This window comes from Pipra filicauda, unplaced genomic scaffold (genome assembly GCF_003945595.2).
Source record: "Pipra filicauda isolate LSUMZ 115617 unplaced genomic scaffold, ASM394559v2 scaffold38_size3968069_pilon, whole genome shotgun sequence".
In the NCBI taxonomy this organism is placed as follows: Eukaryota; Metazoa; Chordata; class Aves; order Passeriformes; family Pipridae; genus Pipra; species Pipra filicauda.
The window spans coordinates 810230-831766 of record NW_024104520.1 but is presented as its reverse complement, the minus strand read 5'-3'; the positions used below and the strand labels follow the sequence as shown (position 1 = coordinate 831766).

General features: G+C 38.9%; 1 protein-coding gene across 11 annotated transcripts in view; it reads left to right on the top strand.

Moving 5' to 3' along the window:
- Positions 1–16963, top strand: part of N4BP2 (NEDD4 binding protein 2) — a 48848-nt gene extending 31885 nt beyond the window's left edge. For 9 of the 11 annotated variants that reach the window (XM_039384997.1, XM_039384991.1, XM_039384994.1 and 6 more), the window contains 9 exons: positions 1239–1324; positions 2015–2057; positions 2921–3165; positions 4574–4692; positions 7150–7285; positions 7391–7576; positions 9800–9968; positions 11822–11945; positions 12727–16963. In XM_039384997.1, coding sequence (XP_039240931.1) covers positions 1239–1324; positions 2015–2057; positions 2921–3165; positions 4574–4692; positions 7150–7285; positions 7391–7576; positions 9800–9968; positions 11822–11945; positions 12727–12772 — 1154 coding nt within the window. In that variant the 3' untranslated portion in view covers positions 12773–16963. The remainder of the gene's footprint in view (positions 1–1238; positions 1325–2014; positions 2058–2920; positions 3166–4573; positions 4693–7149; positions 7286–7390; positions 7577–9799; positions 9969–11821; positions 11946–12726) is intronic. The other 2 variants (XM_039385000.1, XM_039385001.1) reach the window with 2 other exon arrangements.
- Positions 16964–21537: the final 4574 nt, after the last annotated feature.

Genomic DNA, 21537 nt, shown 5'->3' with positions numbered 1-21537 from the left:
GCATGGCATAAAATATAAATGCAGTAATGCTTCCGTTTGCCTTTGTATTTTGTACATGTACATACTTTAAAATATTAAGAAAATACTTGGACTTATTTGCATTTTGAACAACAGGCCTTTGAGCTTATATTCAAACTGAAGAGATATTAAGATGATGAGGAATATGCAAATTGTGGCTGATTAGGAAAAAAAGAAAAAAGAAAGCTTTAGACATCAGTAAAGTTGGGGAAGGAGAAGATAAATGGTTTAGAGAGAAGATGAAGTGTGGCTGTACTTAAAAGATGAAAACAGACTAGTCTGTTGCTGGGAGATTATGATTAAGGAAACCACAAGCAGCTTGAACAAGCATCTCAAAAGTTACGGACTGATTGAAAAAGGAAGAGAAGAAAATAGAAGGAATATACAGCTTGGTGGTTTTCTCTCTCTTTCCCCCCCTTTTTATTTCTTTTTTTTTTTTCCTCTTTTATCCTGAAGATTACTTGATGTGATACCCCAGATACCTGATTTATTGGTGGGTTTGACTGCTGGCCTCTTTGCCTTCCATGCCTACCTCATCAAAAGAAAAAGTTTGTTTCCTATAGCAGAAAAGTGTTCTATTGCGTCTGAAATATGCCCTGCATTTTTATTTGACACATATGTACTTCTTGCTTTTTTAGTTTTGAAAGGATGAGAAACAGTATCAGAAAGATCTTTTAGGGAAAAGATGTATCATTTTGATACCATGACGATTCCTGCCATTTTCTTTAGAGTTAGAGGTGATATTTGGAATTTGACTCTCTGAGTTTGTGTGTTTGAAAGAAGGGATGTGACTGATGTTGGGCTGTGGTGGGTATGTTGTGGCACAGAAGAGCAGTTGCCATGTGGATTGCAGTGGAATAGGGGGAGTCACAGTTTCAGGAATGAAACTGTTGTAAATTAACAATAGCTTTGTAAAAGAAGGTTTTGCTAGAAAAATGGAAAAAAGGAGAAAACACCATTGTTCAGGTAGTCACATTTCAACAATATACAATTAAAGTTAACTTGCTTTTTTCCTACCCTTTCTGAGCTTTTGAACACCAGATAACTATTTCTGTGGAATGCTTTTTTGTTGTTGTTGAACTTGGCAGTTGCAGGTTTTATTCAAGCCTGACAGTTTATGCAGAATCTCCAGAACCAGAACTTATAAGTCCTGACTATTGTACTTTAATTGCTAAGTTTTGTAGAATGCTTTAATGAATGTATTTTCTTTGTTCCACAAGGATCACTGACTGTTGAGGATTGTGTGGTTCACATTGATCTAAATTTGGCAAAAGTGATTCATGAAAAATGGAAAGAATCTATTCTGGTTAGTAGATTTCTTGCTTGTGATGTGGTATGGCACACTTGTGCTTTATCAGACCATTCATCTCCATATTTCTTGGTCTAAATGTGTAAGGACAATGATAAAATATAATAGTAATTTAAAATATGTGGAGTATATCAGTATGTCATAACAATCAACGCTGTTGAAAGTTTAAGGTATGTCACGAGTGCCTCATCGTGAAACTGAGATTCTTAAAAAAGAAGGATGATAGTGCACAATTTCATTCCAAATTGGTCGAAAATTCCACTGGCCAAAACTTATTACTGTTTTTTTGACATGTAAAAAGAATTCTTTTATTAATTATTCTGTATACAGAACATCTCCATGTGCATTAATTGAGATGAGTTCTCCAACCTGTGTTCCTTCATAGCTATATGAAACTTTGAGTGTTTTGGGGTAAAATTTTTGTTTGGTTTATTTAATTAAGGTTATGAAGTCTTAGCAGTGGGGCATATTCCTCTAGTCTGTATTTTCAGAAAGATAGTTCTAGCTTATAAATTCCACTTCATAATTACTTTTCTTAAATATACTTCTTTTAAAATATTGAATCTTTGGGAAATACTGTGAGATCTTATTCTGTAGCTGGCTAACTTAGAAACTTAAAAGTTTACTTGAAGTTTTGCTGGGAAATCTATAACTTATAACTCTAATGACTTTACTATTTTTATTTAGAAGCGTCAGAGGAGAGATGAATCATGTAAGTTGTCTGCAGAAGGTATGTTGTATATTTTTCTTAATTGTAAAAATACTTAGGTCTCATTATAAAAAGATTTAATTCTTTGAAACTTAAGTAAGGTTGCAAATATTCTGTCTGAAAAATGATGGATTCATTTATTAAGCTAAACTTTATTGCCCTTGGATCCATTTACCTTTCTCTTGTGGAGGTGTGGGGGAGGGGAGAGAGGTTAATTATAAGCAGAATCAGTAATACCAGGTAGATGCAAGCAAAGAGCCTATCATTTTGTGTAATTCAGACAACTTAAAAAGAATCTCTGGCTGAACCAGACAGCTGTTTGGTGACTTCTGTAATATCTGTGACAAGAAAAGATGTGGTCAGAGAATTACTAGCAGAGTAAGATTTCTGCAGATGAGGGAGGGAGGTCATAAATGCAACATTCACATGTTTGTTCTTGTCAAAGATGATTGTAGCAGGAAGGTGGATGCCTTGTTCAAAAAGTGTTAACATCTCTGGCAACCCAGTTTTCATTCAGCTGTTGCCATTAACTCGTAGAAGTGTAAAACCAGATTCTCTTATAAAAGCAAACAACTCCACACACACACTTAAGTTATCTACAAGGTAGTTTACAGCTGTAAGATACGTCTTAACACTTGAAAATTTGGTGAGGAAGTATGATTGTTTTGCTTTTGTTTCACCAAGTAGATAAAGATGATCAGACTTTGTAAAATGGAAGTGAGGAAGGTAAAAACAATGTGTTGGTTTATGTTTTAGCATTAATAATCTTCTTTAACAAAACTCAAACTGTCTAGGTTAAAAAACTTGTCTTAATTATTTTGGCATTGCTTGTATATAAGCTAATAAGTATTTTATTTGTCACCTCATTTTTATTGCTTTTGAAGGTCCTACTCTGATTCAGCAAATAGATACAGATGACTCAGAAATGCTGCTATCTCAGAATGCAGACAGTAAAATACAGAAGAAAAAAATGAGCTGGGCTTCAGGCACATCTAATGACATACAGATGAAAAAACCAGCAACATCAGACGTTTTTCCTTTTATGGATCACTGGAATGCTCAGATTCAGAAAGTTTCTCTCAGGCAAATAATTTCTGAAGAACTAGCTATGCAGGAGAGACAGGACATGGTATGGATAGTGCCTGTTTTTTATGCAGTTTAGATTTACTACTAGTAATAAACCAGAATGTGACTTTTTGGTGACTCATATTTGTGCTGCTGATTACAACCTGAATTTGTGAGACAAATGCGTGCCAATTAGTATTGTTGATTACTGTGATACAGGAGTTTGCTTTTGGTAGATGGTTCTGTTTGAAAAATAGTCTCATTTAGAATGTAGTATTTTGATTGTTTCACAAACAGATCATGGTGCATTTCACTGTATAGGTTAGCATTTCTGTTTGGTTGAATCTTTTTTGATTGCTCACCCAAAAGCAAAGATCAGTGTCATTTGCCATGCTTTTGATTGTGACAGCAATATCAAAAAAAGTTCTTAATTGGCTCCATGCCTTGTTTGTTTAAAAGTGTATTGAATTGATTTCAATGTTTTGTAAGGAGAACCTACAACACTTCTAGCAGATGAGACACTGAAATAAGTACTTGAGGTTAATCTCAAACAAGTTTCTGTACCCTCTGTCAGAATATAGTAAATTTTTAATAGATCTTTACTGGTTCTTTATTTTCTACACAGTTCCCATACCCTGCCTGTTGGCCTGTGCCTAATACTGCCCTCTGCTGCCCCGCTGGTGGTCAGAATAGGCGTTTTAGTTTGTAATTGTCTCTGATAAGCAGCTGTCCTAAAAAAGAGGAGCTTTGAACTGGTATAGGAAGTTGGACGGATTAGCCTGTACTTTGAAAAATGGCTTGTGGATTCTTTCTTTGAACTGTGTGTATGTGTCCTACTGATAAAAACAAGTGTCGTGTCTGCAGCTTTATTTTCAGTTTGAATTCATGGAGCTTGGCTTTATTTTGACCACTTTTTTTTTTTTATTTTTTTTAAATCAATATTGGAATGATGAGTCTGATTTATTTTGAGTTATAACTATGTCATCTTCTCAGATGACTTCACAAATAAGAATATTACAGTACAGCTTCAGATACAGCAAACTAAAATTGTTTAGGCTGCTTAATAATAAAATGTTGTTTCAACCCCAGGCCCTCAGTATAGAGAAGAGAGGTGGACTTTGCACAAGCTTAGCAGTGGACTAGATAGACTAGTAGGGAATAAATTCCAAAACCTAAGTTCCTCCTAAAAAATCCTCCTTTTACTTTTTCCAAGTTATGAGGGAGCTCCAGCTGCATAACTTCAAATGATTGCAGAGTACTGCAGTGGTGTATAATAGAACTCACCTGTCCTTCCTTATGCTGATCAGTGTGGCAGGCTGATACTGGCATGTTGTCATTGCTGTGGGTGCATACCAACTGAGTAGATATTTTTTTAAATCTTAACAAATAACAGTAAAGTTGATTGGCTCCCCTGTTATGATATTTTTTTCTAATCAAGAACTTGTAATATTTTTCTTTTTTCTTCTGGGTAGAATCGTGTTCCTTCTACAGCTAGAAAAGACTGTGCTGCTAAACTAAAGGAGAAGCAACTTTTTGAGATGTTTCCAACTATTAATCAAAGTTTCTTAATGGATATCTTCAGGGACAACAAGTAAGAAATCTTTACAGGTTTTTGTGAAAAAGGTACTCAGTAACATTCTGTAGTGCACATTTGCTTTCTTAAATATTAAGAGTTAAGATACTGCTAAAAAATGGCTTTTTACAAACTAGCACACTTTTTGGTAATTTAAATAAAGGCAAAATTAGGTAGTCTTAAAGGCAAAAAGGGCATAAAAACCTCTCAGTGTAGACTTGTTTTTGTTTGTTTGTTTGTTTTTTTGTGGAGGGGGAGAACAGACAGTTTCTTTCACTGGGAGAAGAATGCCTCTGGCTATTGACCACTGGCTGATTGTCAGTGTAACTGCATATTTGCTCTAGAGCTGAGATTTAAATCAAGTGGGAGAAATTAGTGAGTGTGGTAATAATAAGTTAAAATGTCATCTGCCCAAGAGGAAAAGTACCATCACCTGATGTTAGCTGTGAGTACTTTCCTGGCTACTACAGCAACTCTGAAGGAATGAGCCATCTCTCCATCTCTTCCTGCTGACATTCTCTCTTTTGCAATATATTTTGGGGGTACATGTCTACCTTCTTAAATCCAAGAACTGAACTTTTCTGAGAACTGAATTTTTTTGGAAAGAAATGTCATTTTTTTATCCTCAGCCATTTGAGTGTCTGTCTCTACACATGGGTTTGCATGCCTACCTCTCAGTCATTCTGCTTGTCCAGGTTGTTATAAAAATCTTTCCTGTTTAAAATATGTCCTTCATCCATCTCTGTAGCTCATACATTTCACCATCTCTTGTTTTTCACATTCTAAATTCTCTTCATAGTGTTGCATTTCCCAAAATCTGTCTTTACTCTTGATCAGTCTTTTTATTGTTAGCTTACTGAACAGCAAGAATAAAGAAGAGGGCTTATTAGAAAGCTGATGGCAACTGATGTAGTATTTAATTAAATTTAATAACGAAGCTTGACTAAAAATACAGGGATTTTCTTTCATAAGAGTTTCAGAAAACTGAGCTAGTTTTAAATTAGTATGTATTATCTAACCCTGACCAGAGAAGATTTAAGATAAAGTATCTTATCCAACCCAAAAAGCAGCATTTACTTATGTCTCTTTGATCAAGGTAGGATGCAATTTACTTTAGTATGTCATTTTCCTTTTAATATTCAAGTGCCCCTCAATTATGATTCAGTCAACCAAGATTGCATGTATGTTGACACCAGAAATGCCAGGAAGCCTTTTTGCAATAAGGTGGAATATTCTGTTCCAGTGGAATATTCCATTCCAGTGCTTTATTTCCAATGTAGTCTATTTCTGTAACAATATCAAGGTTTGTAATATGCCTTTTGTTAAATATAGCACCTATTATATATTTGTGTTGTGACCCGCCCCAGAAATGGGAGGGTAACCCAGGTGCGTATGAATAAATCTCTTGAGATGGATTAGACTGAAAGGGCACTGAATAATCGGGGTTGGTAAACATATATATGTAGGGTTTATTTTAGAACAGTTTTGTTTCAAAAGTGAACAGGTATGTTGCCATGTTGGGTGTTATCATTCTACAGCAATACAACATCTGTATGTATGTTATCATCTATACAGCAGTATAGCAACATTAAAGCATAGCAATATAGTACTATTAAAGCATAGTAATATTAAAGCATCTATAGCAGTAAAGCAATATTAGAGCATAGCAATATAGCACTGTTAAAGCATGGCAATATTAGAGCATCTGTGCAATATGGCATTGTTAATACTAAAGCATCTGTAGATTAAAGCATAGCAGTATTAAAGCATCTATGTCAATAAAGCATTGTTAAAGCATAATATCTATAGCAATAAAGCATAAAGGTAACACTTAAGGAAATGCATAAGGGAAAGAAAGGATAAGGGTGGAAAGAAGTATATAGTCACTGCCCACGGGGTCCAGCGATGAAACTTGGTAATTGCAGTTTCCATGTCTGTTGGTTGAAGTGGTGGTCTTGGTCCATTGGGGTTGGGGGAACCCCCCCCCACAACTCAAAAATGTTATCAGTTATTATACACTTCCAGCTCAGGTGGGAATGCCTTGTACCTCCCTGAGGTGGGGAGTTTTAGAATGGATAGTGTCACGGGACCATGCCACGAGCCTCTGACATCTCCGAAGACAGCTGCAGCTGCTTATTGTGCCAGCATCAGTCCTGGTCCAGCATTTGAGATGCATAGCCCAGGCTAGATGAGGACATTGGCATGATAAAAGGGATTTTCCTGCTTTGCAGGACTTGCTTCTTCTTAGCCTCTTCCCTTCCTCAGACCGGCATCTGCACCCAGGATATGGGACACTGGCACCCACTTATCTGATCAGAAGGTCCTTTGGCAGTATTCAGGGAGGGGTGGACTTTGCTGGGTGAGCATCTGCTTCTTTTCAGTTTGCAAAAGTCTTTTGGTGATCTTAGAATGTGTAAATCATTAACTGTTTCAGTCTCTGACAGTGAGATCACAGATTTTACTTATCTTTTACAGCTACTCTTTAGAACAAACTGAACAGTTTCTGAACTGTGTCCTGGAGGCAGATCCTGTAAAAACAGTTATAGCTCAAGAAAATGTTCAGCAAAATGAAATTGTTACTTCCTACAGTGCAAAAAACCGGGAGAAGAAGGTATTTTTATTTTTTTTTAAATAGTACTTATAAGGATATCCAGAGCTATGTTAATGAAAACACCCTACAATGCATACTTACGTTCAACATTGCAAATTCCTACAGGCAAAAAAATGTAAGGAAGAGGATGATCCTTTGAGTGAAGTATTTCAAGACTTTGAGTATCCACAATATGATGATTTAAGAGCAGAAGCTTTTTGTCACCAGCAAAAGAGAAAAGAATGTTTGAAAAAGGCTGGGGAGGCCTATCGGATGGGTATGAAGCCTGTGGCAGCATTTTATGCACATCAGGTAAACTTAAATATTGTGCTTTTTGTCTGAATTTAGGGAGGTACTTAAATACTGAATTGGCAGTGATAAGGAAAACATTGTGCCTACTAGAGTTGACACATTTGCTCAGTTACTGTTCCCTGTGTAATTGTTATAGGGACAATCACAAGTAAACTCCCTTTCATAGAATTGATACTGGCACAGGAAGCTACGTAACCAAATTCACTGTGAGACCTCATGAAAGGTGATACTTAGTGCTTAGTCACATATGTTCTGTTGTCCTAGATCTCTCTCACATCCACAAACTTGTAAGCACCAAAATTTGTGTCCATGCAATCTGGCCAGGTTCACTGGAGTATGACATGTACTGCAACAAACATCAATTTTTGAATCCTCTGTATGTCTCTTGGGTTCCTCTTAATTGGTGCTGAACTGTTTTTAGTTTTTTGTACTTTTTAGGAGTCAGACAGGTATTAAGATGTGATCTTTTGCCACAGAATCACGCTTGCTTCATCCACCATAAATCTTGGGCAAGATTGCTGCCTGCTGTCTGCTTCTTCATTTTGTCTGTCTTTATGGCTACAGTCTGTCTTGGGTTGGGATAAAGGAGGTGTGGCATGTCAGGCTTTTCACAATTCATCTGGTTTTGGCATGTAGATCTGCTGCTGATTAGTCTTGTGTGCTCTGGCCTTGGAGCACAGGCTCTCTGGTCTTGTTCAGCCACATTTCTCTGTATGTACCAGTTTGATTACTGCTGATCATTGCAGTTGATCATATTCTTGATTTTAATTATCAACTGTTCTTGTAACCAACGTTCCTGTACACTTAGTGCCTTCACAGGAGACCCTTCTATTCACACCACTCTTAAAAATTCTGTTACAAATGTCTTCAAAGGCAACAGTTTTTCCCTGATCTAATAGCATATAAAAATTTGGTAAGAATTCACATTAGAGAGGCATTTAATTCTAACCTATGAATTGCATTATACAGAAAAAAATGTAATAATAAATCACTAGAATTTGCTTATTAAAAAAGCTCTCACATAAATGGTATATCTCTGAATGTTTAAATTGTTACTGTGCATGTAGAAAATACTGATTATCAGTCTTTATAATGAATTTATGTTCTTTATTCATACATTCTTGAAGCTTTTAGAAGTTCTAAACAAAGGTCTCCATGATTTTTAATAGAAATCTAATTTCAAGTCCTCTCTTTTGTTCTGTTCTTAGCCATATGAAGAAATACAATCTGGAAATGCATTTATTATACACTTTCATTTAGGTAATAAAAAGGCAAATAAGCTACCTTTAATCATGAAAAATACTTTATGCTTGGTGGCCTTTGTCTTGAGAATCCTCTGCAAGTGAGAGTTACAGAGCTGGTGTCTTGGTTCTGACACTAATACACTTCAGATGATCCATTTTAATAAAGTGTAAGACAGACTGTCACTTTTGTTCTCTTGAGCCCGTGTCAGTCTAATACCTGGAGTTAAATCTTCCATTCCTTTTCAGACTGTGCCTGCAGATCTTCAAGGCCATAATTTGTTGCTTTGATCTTTCAGACTTTATCACTGCAAGGTTCATGGGAAGTAGTTGGTAGTTGTTTACTCTGTAAGATGACTAACTTTGTACTGCTTCTTGACCCTCGTTCCAGAAGGGGCTATATTGACCTTGTCAATCATAAAAGATCTGTCAAAAGTATTAGGAGAGATAATAGGCAACTATTTAAAAAAAAAAAGAGCGTTTACTCTTGGCTTGTCTGAAATTTAGGGAATGCGTTCTGAAGACTTAACCTCAAATATAACAGTCAACAGGTTTTTCCTTAACTATTGGGCAGTTTCTGTGACATTGTTTCATTACAATTTTAGCAAAATATTTGCAGAAAATAAAAATCTGCTGTTATAAGAATAAATCTGAAACTCAGCATGGAGTGTAACTTTTTAGCTTATGTAAAGACCTTATGGTTATGTGCCTTGTCTGGCATTTTTTTTTCCTTGTAAGGCTTTTGTTATAATTCCTTCTTTGTGCCAGCTTTGAGTAGTTTCTTATGAACAGGTCTCATGAAGTCTCCTTTTGAGTAGGTCTCACTGAGCCTCTTGCAGAAGTTCTGTTGCAATTATAAATTTTACTGCTTCAAACCGTGAGCTAAAAGCACCCCGCCAGTCCTATCATTTTGAAACCAATGACCAGTGTGGAGCTTAGATTATGTCTTGGTGTGTAATAGTCACTGTGCTTATGAATAAAGAGTCGCCTTCACGAGCAGAAGATGAAGGAAGCCAACCATGCTGCTGCTGTGCAAATCTTTGAGAGAGTAAATTCTTCCTTGCTGCCTATGAATGTGTTGGATTTGCATGGTCTCCACGTGGATGAAGCTGTGAATCAGTTGTCCAGAGTGCTGCAGGAAAAAAGTGAAGGTAGGGTTTAGATAATAATTCTTACTCCCTAAGAATTATTCTCCTCCTTTTCTACTAAGAAATCATGATTCATGGCAATATTAGAGGGAAATAATTTAATTTAATAATGTGTGTTAAAAACAACTAGGCTTTGTGCTGTCTTATTTTCAAAGTACCCATGGTTTGTTTTTCTTTGACATGACAATGATTCTTGCTTTTTTCTGTCTTGCACCCTACTCCCAACCCCCGTACTTCTTTGAAAATCTTTCTTCTGTTTTATCTTTTTTTTTTTTTTTTTTTTTTTTTTTTTTTTTTTTTTTTTTTTTTTTTTTTTTTTTTTTTTTGTATGGTCTGTCCTTCTTGACATTTTTGACCGAGGTGATAATGCAAACATTTGTGTCATCTTTGCATTACTTTGTCAGGACTATGTTGCTTTCTTAATCTTTAAAGAAAAATTATTATGTTGGAATTCTAACCACAATGATTATATTGACTTCAACTTTTACATGAAAGTGTGTGAGTTGAGCCATCTTTCAGAAACTTTTCTATCAGTTTGTCGACAGGATCTCTTGAGATCAGAATACTGCTGCTTCCAGACCTGTCATTTTCTGCAATTTTGCTTGAGGGTTCATTTTTTTTCTTCCAGTGGAGTGTTCAAGTACTTCATGAGTGTACTTGCTGTAAAAAGATACGTTTTCTGCATTGCTAGTTTACCCTATAAATTTAAGCACACTGGGAATGCTTTTATAAGAAGTATTTCTTACACAAGATACTACTGCACAAACCTGATTTTTTGAATCTGCTACTCCACAGAGTATAAACAAAAGTGTTCAGTGGGGCCTTAGATAATCCTTTTCTTTCAATATGCAATAAATTGCATTATGTTGTGCTATTCTTGCAATGATATTTGTGTAATTTAAGCTGTAACCTAATGCTTTTTAGAGCTAAATTTCCAGAACTGCATTTACATCACGAGTCCTGGAATTGATAGTAGTGGCTCTCTGTGCAGTCCATTCACCTAAATCTAAAAAAAAAGTTAATTTCAGTGTATGGACATGGGAAAGAGGTCAATACTAGGAACTTTTTGCTGGCAGTAAACTGATATAAAACCTAAATAAAATTATGCGAGAGAGAGGGAGTAGTTGAGGAAAGATGTCATGAGAACTGATAATTCCAAACTGGCAAATCTTGGCTCGTTTTGAGAATCCAGTTTAATATATTTTTTTTCCTCTTTTTCAAACTCTTCATCAGTCGAGGTTCAGAAGTTATCTCTGGGAAGAGAGCAATTTCTTTTGTTATCAGGGCTAGATACAGCTCATGGAATGTTTTGATCTGTTGATCATGCTCCAGCATAGCAGAAAATAATCCAAATAAGTGTGACTTAAATGTCAAAAATGCTGGATTTATATTTTCTTTCTTCTTAATTTCTTTATTCAATAAAATGATATTTCTTTATTCACATTAATTTAAGATACAATATGAAACAATAGTGTCCCTTAAAAATTGAGGAAATTACACTCACCTCTTTTAATTTTGCAATTTAAATTTATGTCACAGGATGTAAATTCCAGTTAAGTATTAGATGACAGAAACAGTAAAGCTGCTATGAAATTAGAAGGATTTTGTGATGATCACAACATGCATATTGCAAGCAATCTAGATTTAAAAAGCTTGACTATGTTTGTTTTTCAGAGTATCTTTTTTAGAACAGGGGAAAAATGGCTATTTTTACATAAAACATGCATAGCCAGCATGGCAAAGCAAGGTTCTGAATCAGTAGTGAGAGTTTTCAGAAGAATGCATTGAAGGTATATACTAAATGCCAACTCTCTGCTGAGGGAAAATTTTAACTGTTACAATTCCTGCTGTTACAGAGCACCAGCAGACTGGTGGTAAACCATATCTCACTGTTATCACGGGAAGAGGAAGCCATAGTCAGGGAGGAGTTGCTCGCATCAGACCAGCAGCTATCAGATACCTCACAACCCACAACTTCAGGTGAGTTTAGATTTTTGTTAATGATACATTTTTTTTCTCAACCCACATTTAACTAACTGAAAATTGAAGTTAGTTTTAGAATACTATTAAGCAACTACAGAGATTAAGGCAGGTCTGCTGTTTCAGATTAAAGTAAATTTGCTGTTTCACAAATCCAGTGCGATCGTGTGACACAATAGCACTTTATACAGGGCACCTGTTACATGTTAGATCCTTTCCTCTGAGATAGTTCAATTACATATTTCCATTCAAGGTTGCTGTCTTTACTGTGAAAAGTTGTTAATCCTGCTTTTTATTGGTTCTCAATACCTGCCTTAGTGCTCAGTTTATGGGGGATAGCAATTTAGCAAGTCTGGGCCAGCATCAGTGTGTTTGCTGCTTTTTCTCTAGAGCACTTTGTGAAGGTGACTCAAAAATAACATAGACTTCTGTCCCCAGTTCCTTCTTACCTTCTACAGAATACAAGAGTTAAAATCCATTTTTAAAGAAGAGGGAGTGAATGGGGAGCAGGAATAGAGGAGCAGAATGAATATAACCAAGAATACTGGGCAGCTTTTTCTTAAATTTTTATCTTAGTTTCTGCTATTTCCAGCTCTTTGCATCTCCAGATTCTGTAAAATCCTCCTTTACTGTCACATCCGAGGACATAGTGCTGATTTCTTGACTCACATGCACGTATCCTTGACTGAGAACCTTACCACTTTCCATATGTTTGAAGATTGAAGGAGATGGCATTGCACATAGCTCTCATGGTGAAGCTTCATTTTCTCTTGTTTTATAGGTTCACAGAAATAAAACCAGGCTGCCTGAAAGTCATGCTCATTTGAGGAGTTGTGGAGAAGAGGAATATAGAAACTGAGGTGTGTGATTACATCCAGATTACAGAAAAAAGACCGATGTTTTGAACAACTGTACTAGTATTTTGTAATCTGTTTTAAAGGATGATATTTTATTAGAAATTATTTCAATTTACAGTAAGTGGTTTTGTCATAATGTTTCCAATAAAATTTTTGTGTGAAATGGATCCTTTTTTGAACCTGCAAAACAAGAAGATACTTAAGGGATTTGAAGTCTCAGAAATGCAGATCAAGAATTTTGCTGAGAAATACGTGATGTCTTAAAGGGAAGTTAAGGTACGATTTTTAAATATAACTGTCTTCTCAGCATACCTAATCTATTTCTTTTGACCCTCACACATTTTGATTGCCGTGACTTCTGTGCTTTTAAAACATGTACCTTGTGCAAAGTTATTTTGTGATTCAGAACTTTGTGCTAAACCCTTCAGAAGAACAAAAGGAGAGGGTGAAACTGGGCAACTACTGATATTTCAAATACAGTTACAGCTGAGTGCTAAATATTTCCAGGTTTCTTCAAAAGTCTGCTTTAGTGGTTATGTTGTGATGGGTTGACCAGTTCTATTGTCTTTATTCCATTCTAAACTTCTCTCAAGTCTGGAAGTTGCATATAATGGCCTGTGCATTAAGACCAGCTCCGTGTTTGGTAATTTTGCAGACTTAGTGTGGTCTGTTAAAGGGAAACCCACAATGCTGTAGTTCAGTCTCTTCTTACACATGGCTAATACTGTAATTTTGTAGGAAATGCCCTTACATTTTTGCCCTTACCATCTACTGGATTAAAAGCGTTTCTTATTTTATGGCTTTTTAAGTGAACCACATTGAGTACTCTTTCACTTAATAAGTGTCTAATAGTGATGTCTTCATTCTCTGTGTATTAAGTTTGGTTTCCTTGTAGAAAATATGATTGTGAAACATTTTAAATGTATTTTTAACATCAAAGTGAATGCTAATACTGCACTGGTAATTGCCTGACTGGAAAAGTCTGGGAGTACAAAAGTTCTGGTTTTGGTGGTGTGGCATAAGCATCTAGAAATACCTATGTAAAAAAAAAAAAAATCCAAAACGACATAGAAAAACTGCAAACAAAACCTCTCCACAATGAAATATAAACATCTGTACTTTTGGCAAGTGTTTCCAGTAGACAATCAGAACACTTTTTAAAATAGAAATATCTTCTAGAATGCATTACTACTTTTATTTACATCTTTGCCTCTTGAAATATTCATATTCTTAAAATATGAATTTTGTTTTAAGGCTTTTTCAGAACAGGTCTGAGTTTTGTATTAGGAATAATATTAATAGGTTAAAGATTAATGGGAGTGTTTTTAAAGTTTTTAACCACTTTTGCAGGACCTACATGCACATAAGAGTTTGTGTATGAATCCATATGTGTGTGCATGGGTACTAATACGCAAGGAACTTCTGTGAGAAAAGCTGTCCACGGAAATAGATTTCACTTGAAAATGTGTCTGTATAAGTTGCTGACAAGCTGAAAGACATGGTGTTTCCTGAATACCCATGTTTACTGTGATACATACACAGTGAATGTAATGCACAGTAGACTTAAAAATGAGTTTGTCATGCTTCAACAGATATAATAATGTTTTCATGGTGATTTCAAGTGGAAGAGTAGCTTGAATAATACTTAATCAAAGGGACTCTTTCTAAAATAATAGACTGCCATAATAAGTTTTATATTTTTTGTGGGTACTTAGTTCATCTGAGTTGTGTCCTTTCTCTGTTTCTTTCTCTCGGGCCTGCTCTGGTAACCAGTGGTGAAATTCAAAAGACCTGTGTTCCCCCAACAGCACTAGCAGAGCGCTGCCACTGCACGATGTCCTGTGTGGTGAAGCCCACACTTCATCCCCTGTGACAGGGCCTAAAAATGGACTGAGGTGCCATTTAGGCAGTTGGCCTCAAGACAACAGTTCAGACTATCAGCTGTCTTGTCCCAGCAGAGCTAGGATTTTTATTTTTCACCAAGAGCTGTCCCTTGTGCTCCTGAACAGGTTTTCCTTAGTGCTACTGTTTATAACAAATTAAGGTACAACTCTCTGGGACAGCTCTTTGAAGTACCAGCCCTGTTGATTGGCCTGAGTGGCTGTTGCGTGTTGAGCTTCTGGATGCCCAAGCCCTACAGTGATGTGCTTGTAAACAGGAAAGTACCAACACTTCTGGTTTTTTTGGGAGGGAGCCTGATTCATTCAAGCATATTCATACCATTCCCGACGTGAACAAAGACAGCTTAGATTTTATTTTGAAAGATGAACAGAAAGAGTTGTTGTCTTGTCCATCTGTTCATCATAATCTAGTTGACAACTTTACCCTGGAGATAAACACTCAGCTTTTTGCCTTCTGGCTTCACAAGTGGATGATAATGGTGGCACTTGACTCTCACTTCCCCAGAAAATGCTCTGACCAATGTGCTCGGGACTATTTTTGAAGTCGCCACTTCCTGAGCCTCTTTCAGAATCGCCACTGCAAGCTAAGAGTGCAAGATCAAGGGGACAAATGAGGTTGAAGAATTAAAAGTGCATAAACAGTCTCTGGAAGTGGGCCAGGACTCTTCAGAAAAGCAGCTGTCCCCGCTGAGCTTCAGTGTCTTTCCTATTATTTTTCCATCTCTTAGTCCTATTTGGATAAATATGTTTAAAATGTTCAGGGCAAAACCTCCATTGCTCCACCCATTGCTTGGAGAATTTTTTTTTCAGTCTGTCAAAAGTCAGCAGAGAAATTCACAGCTTAAGAGCAGTTTGGGGTAGTTTTCTCTCTTCCTCTTTTAATTGTCCTTTTGGGTACAGGTTGAGGTTCGCTAGAGTACTCTACTTACTAAGCCCTGTCTGGTTATAGGCTGATCATTCACCTAGTATAAGTTGTTTGACTACCAGCTGAACTCTGATGGAAGATGATGGTTTAAAATTGTAACATGGGTAGAACCAATCTTGCCTCTATTGAAAATAGTGACAGAGCCTCTGTCAGCTTCAGCAATTCAAGACGAGGCACTGCAGTTCCAACTCAGAGAAAATATGATGAGCTCAAGCTTTTTCTTTTTTAGGATCTCAAGCATGTGCTTAAAAGCTGTGCTGAGCTTGATGCAGAATGGAGCAGGAGTTCAGTGCACAGTGAGTTAGTAGAGTTTTATCAGTAAGGATCTAAGTAAGTAGAGTTTTATCAGTAAGGATCTTCATGCCTTCAGCTACTTGCCAGTATTCCAGAAACACAACACTGGAGATCTTGTATTCTCTGACTGGTTTTATAATGTATTCTGTGACGAATTCTATGAAATATAATTGTTTCCAAATGGTATTTTAAAGTAGGTTACATTTTAGAAGTTCCAGCCTTTCTGATGTCTTTTACAGTTACATCAGTGAGAATCCTGAAGTATCATGTAAATTCTGTATCATCTTACACTTTTAATTAAAACAGCAGTATTGCCACCAGCACTCTAAAATAATGTGCGACTGTTAAAATACCTATTTTGTGTACCACTTTTTATTCTGTTCTTCGGCAGCATGTGATTGTGATGACTTTAATATATGACTTTTGGTGTCTTTTTTACAAAACATTTTAATAGTTATCCCACATTTTAATTTAGGAAAATTATCCTGTTTTTATTGTACAAAATTAATGCTTGTGCTAACATTGATGGGTGATCTTACAGTAAAAAAAAAAAGACCCAGAGGTGCAATGCAGAAAGTTTGTCTCAAGTAATGTGACCGCTGAAAAACATTTCAGTTGATTGTAAAAGTAGTAGGGCAAAAATGTAATTTTAAAAAATATTTCAAGATACTTTGGCTTTTGCTTTTAATATCATGTGGTACCTCCCCCAAACCCAACCAAAGCCCAACTGTTCATGCTATTTCAGCTAAATAAATTGTGCAGAGGATTAAATGACTATATGTGAATATGCATGTGAAAAGACCTAGTACTGCAGCTACCACTTGTAAAAGCTGTTAGGACCAGTAAGTATATTGGAAGATATAAATTTCTATTTTTAAATTAAAATAAAAAATGATTTTTTTATTTGTATAAAGTTGTAATTTTGCTGTTAACTTTAACTTTCATTTTTTACTGAAATAATTTTGTAATCTGCATTTGGAATTTCTAATGTGAAAAGGAATTTACAAACTAGTTTAATAAAGATTTTTTGCCACAATTATAGCGTTCTGTCTTTCCTTGGAAAACCAGGCTTAAGATTGTATCAGATTTTGTCAAATAGTAGCCTTGGAGTTCTTCATGAAAGCCACTTGCCTTGGCTTCAGGATACCATCTGTAGGGAGATGAAGCAACCATCTGCAGGCATAAAAAGGAACAGATTTGTGGCCTGAATTTCAGTGTTGCAAGTGGGAGCTGAATGCTCACATTACTGAAAATGAGGATCATGGTATCAGATTTTTTTTTTTGGCCTGAAGTAGCTGAAAATATGCTATTCCAGCCTAGCTTACTTATGGGAGAGTGGAGCAGTGGTGTACGTCAAGGAGAGAGGCCAGTCTGACCTCTGGAATCATGGGAATTTGGGGGAGGGAAGTGTTCTGGATAGAGCTGATTTAGCAAGACCCTTTAGGTCAGGGCCAGTGACAGGCTGGATCCTGAGGAAGCACAACTCTGTACTGTTGTGGATTCGGAGCTAAGTAAGCCTGTCTGGCTTTTCCCAAGCCTGCTCTATTCTGGTCAGATGCAGATATTCCTTTGTGTTGTCCTGGAAGTGCAGAAAGACACCCGAGACCAAAGTGCTGGCTAGAGTGCAGCCTATTTTATTAGCTCAGTTTAAGGACAACTGGCTTCGACCCAAATTGACTCCTGCAGAATTGTTCCTATGACTTAATTGCCTTGTAGCTTGGATTGCTGCAGAAACAAGGCAGCCTTGTGCATTTCCACAGCAAAGCCCTAACACACAAGCTGTTCAAGAGAGCAGGGAAATCAGGTTTTGGGAACACAGAAAGCTTGGCAGATCTTGTTTTAGATCTGACATGGCTGATCCCAAGCCACAGTTACTAGACCACAACATTGGTGAATGCCTTATTGGTTGTGTGCTCCCTCCTTACAGGACTCCTTCTGGCAGTGTGATTCAAGGACCAGCTTGGGGATTAGTCTCTCAAGTTGTGACGTTTTAAAGTGGAGGTACTGCTACTGGACTTGCCTTCTTTCTGGAGACAGGACTGCAGTTCAATGTGGAGATCCAGCTTAACTCCTACCCTTGCTAAACAGTCCATCCTGATTCACTAGCCTCTGTCTCAGTTCATGCCCTTATTTCCTCTGAGTCCTGGAATAGCCCTGAGCTCCTCTCTGCTTCCAGCTCCTCAGCAGCACTCTGGGGATTTCTGAGAGTCTTTCTCCCTATTTAAATATAAGAAATGGAATATTTTTCTCTGTCCTTACTTAGGGAAATAATTTGAACTTTAAGACTGACAATTGAAGTGTGGTAATATAAAAATATTGCTGGAGGCAAACAGAAATTTTCAGCCCAGATTATTAAAGCATAATTAGATGTTGTGTCTGCTGGTGGAACATATCAGGTAGCTCGACAATAGGTGGTGCCCTTTCCAACGACACAGAGTGATGGTGGCAGCAGTTTTTACTGTGCCCTTACCAGAGCTGTTGTTTCTCTGTATGACAGGCACTAAAGGATGTTATTACATATCACGAGCTGTTCATTTCTTTCTCAGGGGAAGAATCCTGTATTCAGAGTATTATTTTGGTGACTTTTCTTTCTTCTTTACAGGTGGGTGGGGTAGCTTGTTTTTAAGATATACTTGCTGCTCTGTGCTAAAGATGGGCAAGTCAAGTTTATTTTTGCACTCAGGTTTGAAGATGATAATACTGGGGTTTCTCTGTTAGCTGCCCTGTGTTGGTTTTTGTAGGTTGGTTGTCTGATTGCTTGGACAGATCAGTCTGGAGATGGATATATCAGTTTGGAGATGGATATAAAGGCATTGTGCTGTCAGGTGAAGTCCTGTGCCACTGTGGATGTTGTTGGTGGCACAGTCATCTTGAAAACCCTCATGGGGGTGGATCTTCTTGATATTGGTTGACGTTCTGCATCATGGGGGCCTGGCTGGGCTAGCAGTGGCTTCTCACTAGTCAGCATCATTAAAAGTTTCCTTTTTCCTATAGCCTGAGTGGCTTCTACATGGCATGGAGCTGGGAGGCATTTGTCTTCTGAGGACAAGCTCAGAGAACCCTTCTTACGAACGGGGCCTGTGTTTGTCCTAAATAGCAGTTAGGACCTTCAGAGGATCCACTCTCTGGGCCAGTCTGCCCTGTGTCCCTGACTGCTGGAGAGCCTTTGGGATGCTGAATCAGTTCTGCAGCCTTCTCCCCCACATCTCAGCTGAAAATTCATCAGGGAGATGTTGAGGGAGCCTACAGAGTACAGAGATGCCTTGTAAACTGTAAGAATCTTGTGGGGAAGATCTGTGGAGGCATGTAGATGGGCCATGTCTGAGCGACCACATTGCCAGGTGCAGGCACAGGCCCTGAAAGAGCTGTGGAGAAGGCTGGCTACTGGATCCAGACCAACATCAAGAGACTGCTGAGATGAAGAAGAAAGGCATTATAGCATGAGGGACATTATGCTGGAGGATGGATGGTGGCACCAAGTAAGGACATGGCAGTGAACTGAGAGGATGGCAAACACTAGAAGGGATCTGCAAAACCTGACAGGGAAAGGTGTCGAGTGGTGAGTGGGCAGTGCAGAGGTGTCCAGAGACCCTGAGGGGCCGCAGGATCACGAAGTAGGGTACCGTGCATAGATGGGGCACTACTGCTGGGACAGCCCATTTCCCTCAGCTCCAGTAGAGCAGTGGTGGTATATCCAAACCAGCCTCTCAGAGCAGGCTGTCACTGGCACACACCATTCAGAAGTCTTGCTGAATTAAATGTAGTAGAGAGGGCTCAACATCCTTGTTTTGTACCATGTTCAGGTTTGGGGTCCTCTTTTAGCTTTATTTATGTAACACTTATATTTTAAGAATACTACACAGATCTTTGTCTTGACTGAGAAAAAAACCCTATGTTGCAGACTTTAGGGGTGCGGTGGGGAAGACTTGCAGTTTTGGTAGCTTTTGATGAACAAATGGGGCTTTGGCATCCAATCCACAGTGGACATTATGGCAATCCCTACCACTTCAAGGGTTGAAAAAGACCCAGTATCCCCAGTGCCACTAGAGGCCTGAGACCCTTGTGCTGTCATGCTCTCTGACCTTTAACTCAAGCTGTGGAAACAGAAAGGACTGAGGGGGATCACAGGATAAAAGCCACCATCTTGCTTTCTTTCCTCCCTGTTGTCCAAAGCCGTTTTGTGTCCTCTGTCATGGTGTTGGGGCTGAAACTAGATTTGTGTAGTCCTTGTGAGTAGGGAACATGGCCCAGGGAAATCTTACATGACTTGGGGAATGCTAAAAGAATAGCAAAATATTAAATGCTGATGCATTTCCTCTGTGTGATCAGGATCTGATATCTACAACTTTCTTTGGGCAGTAGAACATTTGAGTGTGGCAGTGCTGCAATCACAAATGTTCTTTCTACAAGCATGGTAAGCAACTGTATGGATCAGTATTATTTTTGTGTATCTTGAGAAACAGGACTCTCCTCCTGTGTACACATCCGTGGCTAGTCATACACATGGCCAGCAGAGCAAGCAGTGGAAGAAGTCCTCTGCTTGTGCCACAGATTTAATCAGTTTGGTCTGTAAATGGAGGAATGGTAGTCCTGTCAAGTTGGCCTGTGGGAGTTCTGCATGGTAGTGCTTGCTCCACGTCAGCTAACTCTCAAGGCATTGCCTTGGATTCCTACCTCAACATCAGGGCAGAAGTAGTCTTCCTCACCTATTTATCCTTCTTGCCTTTCCAGATTATCTCCTTTCACTGTCTTGCAGTGCTATATAGACAAGTCATGGGTGACTGGGAGCTTCAGCTTTTGGCACTTATCAAGATAACCATGTAAAGTAGCTATCTTGATATGCTGTAGGGAGAGCAAAACATCCCCGTAGGGATGATGCACCCTGGCTGGCAGGGAGGCTTTCACAAAAGAATGCTTTGGGAGCAGTTCAGGGCAGCTATGTCAAGCTCCTGTTCTGAGCCTTGTTCTGGGGCAACATCTCCATATTCGTGGACTAGAAAGGAGAAACTGGCTGGTGCAGCAGAGAGCCTTAGGCTGCAAAGTTTAACTATCCCTATCTCCTTCTTTGAAACAGGAGCAAGTGGGAAAAGTACATTCAAAACAAAACCAGCTGCTGCCTTCAGATTGCTGAGTTTACCAAGAGGAACCCCAACGGATTCTGACAGCTGGGGCAGGAGGCCCGGTTTGTGCTGGCGTTTCCTTTCCTGACAAGGCTAAAGCACACACAGCAGCAACGACGGGCAGGGCAAGGCTGCGGGAGCGGGGCCGGGGGAGGAGCAGCCGCTGGGGAGAAGGGAGCGGGGAGCACGGGCCCCGCTCCGCCGTGGGTGCCGGGAGGCTCCGCGGGCCCGGCGGTTCCGCGGGCCCGGCGGTTCCGCGGGCCCGGCGGTTCCGCGGGCCCGGCGGTTCCGCGGGCCCGGCGGTTCCGCGGGCCCGGCGGTTCCGCGGGCCCGGCGGTTCCGCGGGCCCGGCGGTTCCGCGGGCCCGGCGGTTCCGCGGGCCCGGCGGTTCCGCGGGCCCGGCGGTTCCGCGGGCCCGGCGGTTCCGCGGGCCCGGCGGTTCCGCGGGCCCGGCGGTTCCGCGGGCCCGGCGGTTCCGCGGGCCCGGCGGTTCCG